General features: G+C 52.0%; 1 protein-coding gene across 1 annotated transcript in view; it reads left to right on the top strand.

The window, feature by feature from the left end:
- The first annotated feature begins 399 nt into the window (after positions 1 to 399).
- The window catches only part of CATSPERG (catsper channel auxiliary subunit gamma), a 31,095-nt gene continuing 18,792 nt past the window's right edge, over positions 400 to 12,702 (top strand). Inside the window, exons 1-5 of the mRNA XM_075536659.1 lie at positions 400 to 671; positions 754 to 810; positions 9,369 to 9,513; positions 9,761 to 9,887; positions 10,044 to 10,116. Of these exons, the coding sequence (XP_075392774.1) occupies positions 423 to 671; positions 754 to 810; positions 9,369 to 9,513; positions 9,761 to 9,887; positions 10,044 to 10,116 (651 nt within the window). The 5' untranslated portion in view covers positions 400 to 422. The remainder of the gene's footprint in view (positions 672 to 753; positions 811 to 9,368; positions 9,514 to 9,760; positions 9,888 to 10,043; positions 10,117 to 12,702) is intronic.

The following is a 12,702-nucleotide window of genomic DNA, read 5'->3' as shown; positions in this document are numbered from 1 at the left end:
AAGTCACCCCCTGGGAAGGGCCGGTGCGACCTGGGGGCGGAGCCAGAAACTGGGCGGAGCCAAGAGCAAGGCTGAGACCAGAGGGAGGAGCCCGGGGAGCGGGAGGCGTAGGTAAAAGAGGTCCGGGGACAAGGTACCGGGAAGTGAGGAGGGGGGGGTCCTGCCAGGAGCATCAGCAAATTTGGGGCTCGGAGTAGCAACTGGGGTCGGACCCGGAGTAAGAGGGCCGGGGCCTGGGGTCCGCGTGAGAGCAGCCGCCGGGGTGGAGCCAAAGGCCAGGGCAGAGTCAGAGCCAGGTGCAGGGGCGGGGCGAAGCGCGGAGGCGGGGCGGGGTCTCCAAAGGCCCACCTGAGCGCCTTTTGGTAGGCGAGCCTTGACGCACAGGTTCTCCAGGTTCCAGCCACGTTGTGCTCTGCTCGGCGATGTCCCCCGGGATCCCGTCGGGGTGGAGACCCCTAGCCCTGCAGGTGCTGCGGACCCTCGTGATTGTGCTGCTGGCGCCATGGGAGCTCTGGGCGTTAGAGATGCACATGTGCAGCTGGCAGATTTCGTTAATCAAGTTTGAGAGCCTTGGCCGGGACACTTACAGCGACTTTTTTCATCAAAGTCCGGTGGACACCGTGGGGAATATGTTCAGTAATTTGGTGAACTCGCCGATCGATGTGACCGAGGTGAGGGGCCGCTGCTGAGGCCCACGGGAGGCGTCCTGGGTCTGCTCCCGCGCGGCTCTGACATTCACTTCGCTGATTGCAGAAATACCTGGGTTTTCCTTACTACCTGAGGATCAATTACACCTGCATGGGAGACCTGGTGAGTGGGCACAGTGAGATGGGGCTCCCCCTGAGAATCTTGGGCAACATCTTCCCCTGGGCCAGTAAGGCTTCAAGAAGACAATCTATACACTCTTTCCAGGACCCCAGCAGGCGCCTAGGAGGTAGTGAAGTAAAACTTTTGCACCACCAAAAAAACAAAAAAAAAGGCCCAAACACCTGAGCTATAATTCACACATCACAAAGTTATCCAGTTTGAAGGGCACGATGCAATGTTTTCTAGTATATTCACAAAGCTGTGCGATATAAATAAACACGGATTCCAGGCCATTCTCATGACCCTCAAAGCTACCTCTTACCAGTTTAACAGCCAGTGCCCAAACCTACTGTTCCCCAGTCCCTGGAGACCACCCATCTGCTTTTGCTCTGTGGATTTGCCTAGCCTGGACGTTTCTCTAAATGGAATCTTCCCCCATGTGGAGCACCCCTTTCATGGAGGCGTAATATTTCTTGTGTGACTGTCTTGTACTTTGTCCATCCATCCTGTGATGGACCACTAACGGAGTGTTTGGACGGCTTCCATTTGGAGAGGTGGGCGGCACCTGTGAGTGATCATGCGCGCATGGGTATGTACAGTTTTTTGCCCAGGTTGAGGTTTACCTTTTTCTTGGGTCTGTACTTGACAGTGAATTGCGAGGCCCCTCAGGGATGCTCAAGTGGGTGACCTGCCGGACTGTTCACAATCTTGGAAACCTAGAGAGCCCTCTAGGTAAGGGGCTATGAGCCAGCACTGACTGGCTGGCTGTGAGTTTCTTGGTATGGGGACACTGCAGTGGGTTAAACTTAATACACGGTTAGCAGTTCAAACCCACCAGCGGCTCAGAGAGAAAACCATGGGCTATCTGCTCTTATAAAGCTGTACAGCCTCTGGTACAGATCAGAGCTGGAAATACAGGAAGCCAGGAGAGATAAACCCCTCAGGACCAATAATGAGAGTAGCCATACCAGGAGGGGGAAGGGGAAGGTGGGAGAGAAGGGGAGCTGATCACAATGAGCTACATACAGTATATACTCAAGTATAAGCCGAGGCACCTCATTGTACCACAAAAACTACATTAAAAATGTGCTGAAAAACTCAGCTTATACTCAAGTATATATAGTATACCTCCCACCTCCCTCTGGGACAGACAACAGAAAGTGGGTGAAGGGAGACATCGGACAGTGTAAGACATGACAAGATAATAATTTATAAGTTTTCAATGGTTTGTGAGGGAGGAAGAGAGGGAGGGGGGAATGAGGAGCTAATACCAAGGACTCAAGTAGAAAGAAAATGTTTTGAGAATGATGAGGGAAACAAATGTACAAATGTGCTTATTAAAAAATTTTACAGCCTCAGAAACCTTAGAGGAACCCTTCAGAATGCCTTATAGGATCATTAGTCATCAGTTTGATGCCAATGGGTTGGGTTGGGTTTGGGTTTATAGGACATTAAACAACCCATCCCCAGCCCCCGCTGGGTTTGGGTAGAAGTTTTTCCAAGCTCATCAAATTAGCTTTTACCAGTTGCTTATCTTGGCCCTTAGTGACCTTGGGGGCATGGCCTCCAGGGCATCCATCAAGTTCTCCACTGTGCTGGTGGCCCCACTTCCATTGTTCCAGTCCCCTTCTCCTATTGCTTCTGCTGCAGGGTATCGGTTGACCATTCCATCTCCCAGAGATGGTCTTTCACTTAGAGCGCCACAGTTTTCTCAGGTGAAGATGACCTCTCCTTGTGGTTTCAAGATGTCGTCCGGCTTTCTCTCGTCTCAACCAGTCCAGTCAGCCTGGTGTTTTTCAAGGAATATGCGTCTTGTTCTACATTGTTTTCCTCTAGTCTATGTAGGAGTATCAGTTGAGACCCTAGTCAGAAGAGTTGGCATTGGTGGCCGGGCACCATCTAGTTGTGGTCTCAGGGTGGGTGAGGGCATGGTTTGTGTAGACTTCCAGTAGTCTGTAGATGAGCCGCTTCTCGGATGCTCTGATAGACTCCTTTCTCTCTGGCTGTGGGCCAGGAGAGCCCCAGAGCTGGTCTTAGCGAGGATGGCTTAGAAGCCTTTCAGGCCTCAGACGTAACAAGTAGGATGTGGAAGCTACACGTCACCAGGGACCTTCTGCCCGTTGACTGAGAGGTCCGAAGAGACTGTTCCCAGTGAACCCATCTCGCGAGCTGTTCGGGCAGGTCTAAGGAGTAGCCAGCCCTGCCCTCATGTGGTCTACTGTATTTGTGAATATATGCCATGAAATTTTGGAATCCGGTCCTTGGCAGCATCTACTTGTTCATACATCCATTTGCCTCCAGCTACACCTGGAGGCCCTCTGATGGCGTAGTGGGTTACTTGTTGGGCCGCCAACCACAAGGCTAGTGGTTCAAAACCACCAGTCACTCCGCAGGAGAAAGATGAAGCTTTCTACTCCTGTAAAGATTGGTGGTGTCTTGGAAAGCCACAGAGGCCCCTCTCCCTACCCTCTAGGGTTGCCACGAATGAGCAGCACAGCAATAGTGAACGGATACATATAGCTACACACAGATACTGCTGTGCACGTGCCCGCACACATGTGTACCTATGGGACCACATGCGAATTTTTGCCACTTGCTGTGATAGTTACAGCATTTTCCAAAAACGGATTCTGGTGTCGTGCCGACTCAGCCTGGGGTTGTTGTGAAGGCTCCCCCCAGCCTTCAGATGCCTTTCCCAGCACCCCAAACAGCAGGCCCTGACTCTCTAGCGAGGGATCCTCGCGCTCAATCCCTCGCCCGTGCCTGGCAACCCCCAGTGAACTTGGATTACTGGTTGCCTGTGTCTTTCTTGTCTCTTTCTGAAAGTGGGGCCATTCAATAGCTGTGCTGTTGCGATTGACGTGCGTCCCTCGACTTAAGGTTCTCCACATTCATCTGTACCCTAAGATGTTTCCGGGGCACGTGCTTCTTCGTGGCTGCCTCGTACTGCGTTGCCTGGATACACCACACTTTGTTCGTCCAGCCTTCTGTGGCTGGGCAGTTAGATTGTTTTCCTTGTTGTACGATGGTTAATTGTGCATATTAACTGTTCGACTCCCTTCTGTCAGGTCTCTGGGGTTATACTGAACCCTTTGAACAGCTGCCAAACTGCTTCCTAAATGTCAGTCCTGTTTAACATTCCCACCAGCAGGGTCATGAGTTGCCAGCCAGTCAGCTCAGACTCCGGTGACCTCCCGCCGTAAGAGCCACGCTGTGCTTCCCAGGCTCTTCAGTGGCTGGTTCTTTCGAAGTAGATCACCACACTTTTCTTCCGAGGTGCCTCTGTGCAAACTGGACTCTCCAACCTCACCATATTTATCGTCTCGCTTGGGAGTCATTGCCATCCTTGTTGCTACAGTGGTGAACCCTCACTCACTGCCATCAAGTCACATCTGACTCACAGCAGCCCTGTAGGACAGGTGGAGCGACCCCTGTGGGCTTCCTAGGCTGTAAATCTTTATGGGGACAGAAAGCATCATCGCTTCCTGCAGAGCAGACCGTGAGTTCGAACTACTGACCTTGTGGGTAGCAGTCTCTCCAATAATCCACCAGGCCACCAGGGTTCCTTGTGGTGACAGCTCCCTAGTGGATGCAAAATGGTATCTCATGGTGATTCTGATTTCTCTCTAATATCATCTTTTCCTGTCATTTTTTGCCACTTATATATTTTCTTTGGAGAGATGTCTATGCACATCCTTTGCCTGTTTTAAAATCAGGCTGTCTTTGTTTTGTTGAACTGTAAAAGTTCCTACATAATCTAGATTCAAGCCCCTTATCAGATACAAAAATAGCAAATAATTTGTTCCACCCTATGGAGGAGGCCTGGGGAGAAAGATGGGGCTTTCTGCTCCCATAAAGAGTCAGTGTCTCGGTTGTAAATGAGGGGGAGTGCAGAGTGGAGACCCAAAGCCCATCTGTAGGCAACTGGACACCCCCTTACAGAAGGGTCGTGGGGAGATGACAAGCTAGTCAGCTTGCAGGGTAGCAATGATGAAACATACAACTTTCCTCTACTTCTTAAATGCTTCCTCTCCTGAATATCATGATCCCAATTCTACCTTACAAATGTGGCTAGACCAGAGGATGTACACTGGTACAGATAGGAACTGGAAACACAGGGAATCCAGGACAGATAAACCCTTCAGGACCAGTCGTGAGAGTGGCAATACTGGGACAGTGGAGGGAAGATGGTGTAGAAAGGGGGAACCCGCCCCCCACTATCATGATCCAAATTCTATCTTGCAAGTCTGGCTAGACTAGAAGATGCACACTGGTACAGATAGGAACTGGAGGCACAGGGAATCCAGGGCGGATGATCCCTTCAGGACCAGTGGTGTGAGTGGTGATACTGGGAGGGTGGAGGGAGAGTGGGTTGGAAAGAGGGAACCGATGACTTAAGCCAGGGGCTTAAGTGGAGAGCAAATGTTTTGAGAATGATGAGGGCAACAAATATATACATGTGCTTAACACAATGGATGGATGTATGGATTTTGTTAAGAATTGGACAAGCCCCCAGTAAAATGATTAAAACAAAAAAGGCGTCTCAGAAGCTGCGAGGGGGCGCTCTGCCCTGTCCTGTACGGCCGACCATGAGTTGGCAGCAGGTCAGTGGTAGGGAGTTTGGGTTTATAGAGAAGGTCGCCGTGGTCGGCGAAGTAGAGGGGCAACACAAAGGCGGGAGATTGACAAGTGGGTGCCACAATGGCCCCCAACACGAGAACCACTGTGAGGACGGCCCCGGAGCAGGCTGTGTGTCCTCTGCCAGACGCAGCGGTGGCCACGAGTTGAGCTGACTGGATGGTACCTACCAACCATGGGTTGTCTCTTCCATTCTGTCCTTTGAGACACAAACGTTTTTAATGTGCTTATCGATGTATAGTTAACCTACTATAAAAGAGCTTAGATGCTTCCCCCCCACCAGTTTTATTGGCTATAATTTACATATCAGTCATTCAGTCATATCAAGGAGAGTTGTACAATCGTTTACCATATCAGTTTAGAGCACCCCCACACGTGTAGTAAGTTGCCTTTAAAGTGAGCTGTGCCATCACGATCCGTTCTAGTGCTCCCCCCTTCACTATCGACTCCCCAAATCCTCCTTCCCTTCCTATCACCCCTCACCCCTGCATCCCCTATTAACCTTTGCATCAGTTATCTTTATGCACCCACTCCTCCTGTGCTTTACACCGGGGAGGGTGGGGGGGAACAACAGATAACAATGACACACAAAACTACACTAAGGCAGTAAGGCTAAAATCATAATAGTCTAAGGACAAAATGACAAATAATTAGCAAGAAAGAAAAGACCCCGATCAATAGCCAAAAAGCCAGGAAAGAAATTTCTGTCGTGGAACAAGTAAGAGATACTTGCACCCAGAACAAATTCAGGCCGCATCTATAGGGTGGTCAACTGGCCGAGTACCGAGTTCCATCCAGCATGTTCAACATGACCGTGCTCTCTGCCAGTTCTCCAGCCTGTCTCAGACGCTTGGCCTATAGCTCCCTCTCTCTCAAGAGTTCTCAACCTGCCTCACGCCGCAACCCTTTCATCCAGTGCCTCATGCGGTGGTGATGCCTCACCATAACATTATCTTCGTTGCTACTTCATCACTGTCATTTGCTAGTGTGATGAACTGGGTGAGCCCTGTGAAGGGGTCGCGACCCACAGGTTGAGAACCACTGCTCTAGCTACTGTGCAGATGGTGTTTGGGCCCCCGCTGCCCTCCATCGTCCACAAAGTGGGTATCCATAATTTTAGCTCGGATGTTTCTCTCTTCGCCATATCTAGAGCTTAGAATTGTCTTCTTTGGATCACACACAAGCTGGTGTGCTTCTGAGTTGAATCCGTGCTTAATGACTGCTTGTTTGAATACAAGCCTTTAAGACCCCAGCCACGATTCCGATTGATAGCTGGGCACCACCAAGCATGAGTGTTTTTCATTTTGATGAAACTCAAATTGAAATGCGTTTGTGTGCATGCACACGCGTGTGCTTTTTTTTACACGCGTGTGCTTTTTGATGTTGTCTGAGGAGACGTTGCTTATGCAAAGGTCATGAAGGTTTACGTCTATGTGTTCTTTCAAAAGCGTCTTAGCTTTAGATCGTATGTCATTGATCCATTTTGAGCTAATTTCAGTATCTATGGTGTGAGGTAGGGGCCCAGCTTCTCTCTGCCTAGTCAGCATTCCCAGGTACCATCTGTTGAAAAAACAAACGGTTCTTTTCCCCGTTGAATTGTCTTGGCGCTCTTGTGAGATGTGTTTTAAGGCTCGCCTTGGATCCATGCCTATCCCATCGCTTCGGATGCCTGTCCTCATGCCAGTTCCGAGCAGTCGTGATGACCAGGAACACTGTAGTAAGGTGTAACGAGCCAGTCGCCCAGCTCTGTTTTGCTTTTTGTAAAGTTGTGCTGGCTCCAGTCCACGGGTTGGGGAGGGACGAGAGTAGAAGGTGGTGGGCCAGCACTGGAGGTCCTGAGGCAGCAGACCTGGCTTTGAGTCCAGTGCTCACAAACGTTTCCGTGGAGGAAGTAAAACGCACCCCACACCCACTGCAGTTGCGTAAGCTCTGACTGCGGGCGACCTCATTCGGAAGGGAGCGGGGCTGCTGCACAGGGTGGTCTGGCCGACGCGTCTGGTGGGAGTCACGCACGCGCTTTTGGCCCACCTGGGCAGCCAGGACAGTGTAGCTGCATGCTGTTGGGCAAGTTACCGTCCTTAATGTCTCCCTGCCAATGTGTTTTCATCTTGAACGAATATGTGCTAATAACTAGCCCCCTTATAGAGCTGTCTTGAGTATTATATGATTGAATTTGGCTGAGGGACTTTGCCCAGGGCCTGGTTCGTAATAAGGTTAGTAACAAGGTGCTAGGGTGTCATCCTGGCCAGAGGGCTTTGCTCCACAAGCCTTCATCCCTTCTATTTAAAATGGGGTGGCCGCGCCTTTTCTGTTCATTCAAAACGTACTAACAATCCCTCTTCTTGTTGCAGTGGTAAACAAAATGACCAGCTTTTTACACACACACACACCACCACCACCACCACCACCACCACCACCACCACCACCACCACCACCACCACCACCACCCCCCCCAAGGATTTATTCCACGGGAGGAGCTATCAACCACGATCTAAGCCATCTCTGCCAGACACAGATGTGAAGAAGAACTTGACGTGAGGCGATAGGTTAGAGAGGACAGATGTGTAGGGATAGCCTCTTTGAGCTACGACCTGAATCAGGTGAACTGGGAAGCATATTCCAGGCAGTGAGAATCACTAGTGTGGCACCCTCCAGGAGGAAAGGAAACAGGATGAGGTCTGTGTGGCTTGGGGGGGGGGAAGGAGCTGGGGTGGGGTGGGCCGGGGACCGGGGGAGAAGTCAGCGAGGAAACGAGGGACCACAGGTAGGACTTGGGAGTTTACACAGTGAGCTGGAGCCCGGAGAAGGTTCCATGTCGAGAAGAGATGTGATGTACCCCAGGTGTTCAGAGGCGCATCCAACCACGTAGCAGGCAGGGGCAGGTCCTGGGGCGACAGCAAGGAGACTGCTCCTATGTCCACGTGGAAGAGGAAGCAGATGGGGCCAGAGGGGCAGCAGCCAAGGTTTCCCTGACAGCAAGGAGGCCCCACTCCACCACACCTGTGCGCTGGAACCCAGAGATGCAGCATCGTTAGCAGGATTGGAAAACCCTGGCAAAGAGATCCCTGAGGTTGGAGAGCCGAACCGAGTGGTGGGGACCCACTCAATCCCTAGCCCTGGTCTCACAGGCCCCCCACCACACACACACACACACAGAGTGACTTGAGGGTAGTCCTTCCTAGGGGGGCCACTAGGGGATTGCTGATGCTGGTCCACACACCAAGAGCACCCACCCTTTCCCTTCCATTTCTGCACTCAATCCCTGCCTGGCCCTAGGGTCTTGGCATCTCTATGAGGTGCCCCCCTCTCTGTCTCTCTCTGTCTCTCTGTCTCTCTTTCACACACACATACACACACACACATCTTCTTGGCATCTCTATGAGGTGCCCCCCTAAAACACACACACACACACAATCTTTTTTCTTGTTTCTCCCTGGCAAATTGCCCCCACCCCCAGAAGCAGGCTGTCTGCGGTTGGGTGGGGGTAAGACAGGGCAGTGGAAGGCCACTTCTGGGATGGTGTGGGAACTCCCCGATGACAAGGACAAGATGGCGAGCAGTTCTGGGGCTCAGATGGCAGCCTTCCTCACAGTGTGGCTCCTGCCATACTGCTCCTCAAGAGCGCATCTCCTCCACCCGGGCCCTGCGGTCTGACACCCCACTACTGGATTTGCCCCTTCTGCCCTCTCCTAGCCTAGTTCATCCTCTACCTGGGCCCTGTGATCTGATGCCCCACTACTGGCTCTGCCCCCTTTGCCCTCTGCTAGGCTGGCCCATCCTCCATCTTGGCCTCAACCTGGACCATGGTCCTCAGACTGCCCCCCACCCAGCCTAAGGAAGAGCTACTAAAGGAAGGGGGCAGTCAAAGCTCGGGAGACCCAGAGACTCTCTGACGGCTGTGTCCCCGGCTATCTCATTCTCAGTCCTCCCAGGCCAGGATCCGCAAGGGCCTCCTCACAGGTCTAAGGCCCATGGTGCTGATCACCTTCAAACACCCGGTCAACTACCGCCGATGGAAGATTGAGCGGGTACAGATCCAGATGGAAGCCGTCCCCTTCCGCCACAAAGGTGGGCCTGGGGCGCGGAGAAACCCCCATGTGGCAGGGGACTATGGGAGGCCTCGGTGGGGTCCATGTCTGAGGGGAGTGGCTGGGGGGGGGCCAACAGTGGTGTCATGGGCTAGAGGGTGGCACACAGGCATGCCAGTGGGGGCGTCCATGGCTAACGGGCTATGGGATTTCCCAGTATGCTCTGTGAACTGGAGGGGCCACTGGGCGAGGCCCTCTGAGCCTCAGTGTTCCCTGCCCATCACCAGGAGCCTGCAGTGCAGAAGTGGTATGTCGCATGAGCTGGTACACGCCCATGCCTGTCAAGAATGGCAGCGTGGTCATGACCGTGGATATCGGGACCAACCACATAGGGCCTATCCTCCTCCCACAAAGGTGCCCGGGAGAGTGGGTTGACTCTGGGAGGGATTCCCTGATCTAAACATCCCCAAAGGATCCAGGGGGAGTCAAAGGGAGGGGATTGGGGGAAGGCAGTGGGGAGGGCCCTGAGCCTGGGACCCTGACTTAGACCTTTCCCACACTCATGACTAGCTTCTACATGAATATCAATGGCTACCTGAAGATGGAGTCAGATGGCACACTGGGATTCACTGTGGGGAATAAGGTGAGGCCCGGGCAGAGGGAAGGGAGAAGGCTGGCTCAAGACCTGCGCCGCCTCACTGGGACCCGATGCATCAGAAGTGAGCCCCCCAGCACTGACCCCCCGTCCCGGGGGCTGAGGGGTGGGGGGCACAATGCAGACCCCTGTGGAGGACAAGGAACCTTGGACGGCTCAGGGTCTGTCCACAGCACAGGTGGAATGGGCACTTGACATCGACTCCACCCAACTGACACAGAGCCTTAAAAATGACACTGTCGGCATGGCCACGGAGGCTCCCGTTTGAACATTTCCAGACAAATTGCCGAGTTGACGTTGGGTGCCTTCTTCACGGTGTCTGCACACGCTCATTGTTTCCATTCTGGTTGTTGCACTTCCCTTCCTCTCCTGGCCCTGCCGCATTCCCTTCTCATCCTTGTTTTAAATGGGTGTCCATGTTTGGGTCTCCCACAGGTGATTTCTGAAAGGAGTACATTTTAATTTTTGTTTGTTTGTTTGTTTTTTAGGGGTACATTTTAAAGAGATCAAATCTGTCATTTAGATTCCAAGGTGATCTTAGGGGGTTCATTTTGGCCAAGATTTGGAGAGTACTGTAGTAGTTACATAATCTGGTGTCAACTTGAGACTATTAACAGGGAAGGGGTGGAGTTCAGCCTGTCTGCCAGGTCGCAGCTTGGTGACCTCATTGGGAGGCACTCCAGAGAAAAATAGCTCGTTGGAGGCGGAACTTGTAGACTCTCCTTGCGAGACATGCCTGTTGACAAGCCACACTGAGCTACACTGATGGAGCCAAAGCATCGGAGCTGGAGGAGCCACGTGGAAACCCAGCAGCGCTAAGATGTTTCCTCCGCCACTGGATCCACAAGACTTTCCACCCACTGGCCTGTGACCTTCCTGCACTCGGAGTCATTGCATGTGTTGCATCTGTCTGAAGAGGAACTTATAGATTGGTATCAGACATATGGGCTAATATTGGATTTATGGACTTGGTCTGGACTGGCCTGGAATGTTGTCTCAATATTCAACTGCTCTTGTATATAAAGCTCTTTCTTAGACACATATGAGTGTCTGAGTTTGTTTCTCTAGTCCACGCAGACCAACACAAGTATTATCAGGGTTTCCTCCAGACTCAGGTAGTCCAGGGGTCTGATATTTTGTGTTGTTTTAGGAATCGGAGGCTCTGTTCTACATTTCTGCCTCATTCTATCAGGGTCCGTCTGTGGTGGCCCTGATTAAAATGGTTAGCAGTGGTCGTTGGGCACCATCTAGTTCTTCTGGTCGGTGTTGACTAGAGAAACAAATTCATAGACACTGATGTGTATAAGCAGTCGAATATTGAGTAAGCATCCCAGCCCAGTCCAGATCAAGTCCATAAGTCCGATACTAGCCCGTATGTCCGATACTAGTCCATAAATTCCTCTTTAGATTCGCATGGGACATGCAATGTTGCTGAATGCAGGAAGCTCACAGGCCAGTGGGTAGAAAGTCTTGTGGATCCAGTGGCAGTGGAAGCATCTCAACGCTGCGTGGGTCTCCACGTGTCTCTAAGTGTCTCAACAGTAGATAAGGGAGGGCAGAGAGCATGGGTTTGACCGCTACTGAGCTATTCCTCTCTGTGGACCTCCAGAGGAGGTCAGCAAGCGGCAACCTGATTGACAGGCTAGACTCCACCCCTTCCTCAAATTGAAAGGAGATGATGTAGCTGCCACGTGGACTGGGGGAGATGAGGTTCCTGGAGACTGTTTGTCCTATGAGTTGGATTCTCCCTTGAATCTTCAGTTTCCTTCCTTCTCTTTTGCTCCAAATGGGTTGGTCCTACATTGTGGTTTTGTCTTTAGCTTTTTCTTGAGAATTCAGTGACGGTTGACAGCAGTTTCATAGTTTTACATTTAGCAACTCATGCACATAAGGATTCGACTCATCCATTGCAATCCCCCCGGTATCCCAGTCCTCCTGGTGCTCCCTGCTTCCATCCCTCCTCCTTTCTTAACCTTCTGAGCTTTGTCCTTCTTGTGGAAATGCTGCCCCTTTCAACTTAAATGGTGGCTTATGCTAATGGGAAGGTGAATTCAGCGCCACGCAGAAGGGCAAGGGCCATAGTCTTAGAGGTGCCACGAGTCTCTATCTGACCAGTAAGCAGCTCACAAGCTTTTATGGGAGTAGAAAGCCCAGTCTCTCCCTGCTTCTTCTCCAAAAACCTCTCTGGGCTTGACTGCCTATCTGTCAGCAATCCCCGTCTGTTTGAAGGTATGACCCCTGTGTGAGGTTGTACCGTCTAGCGGAATCAATCCAGTGACACTCATCTACGGACGAGAAAGACAGGTCATTATGTATGGAGAAGGCACCCCAGCCCAGTGCGATCCGAGTCCCCCAAGTCCAGTGCTGGTCCCCGAGTCCCTCTTCAGCCTCACGTAGCCACGTGCCAGTGAGGGTGATGCAGAAAGTTCACCAGCAGGTGTGCACAGTCACGGGGACCCAAAGTCACAGGCTGGAAACATGGCCGGGTGCTGGCAGCGCTCATGTTGGGTAGCCCACGTGGGGCCGCTCCCAGTGGGAACACAGAGTCCCAGGGAAAGTCCAGTGAAGGGGGAG

Source organism: Tenrec ecaudatus, chromosome 18, assembly GCF_050624435.1.
Source record: "Tenrec ecaudatus isolate mTenEca1 chromosome 18, mTenEca1.hap1, whole genome shotgun sequence".
In the NCBI taxonomy this organism is placed as follows: Eukaryota; Metazoa; Chordata; class Mammalia; order Afrosoricida; family Tenrecidae; genus Tenrec; species Tenrec ecaudatus.
Note: the sequence above shows the minus strand (reverse complement) of the source record. Positions and strands in the feature narration are given on the sequence as shown.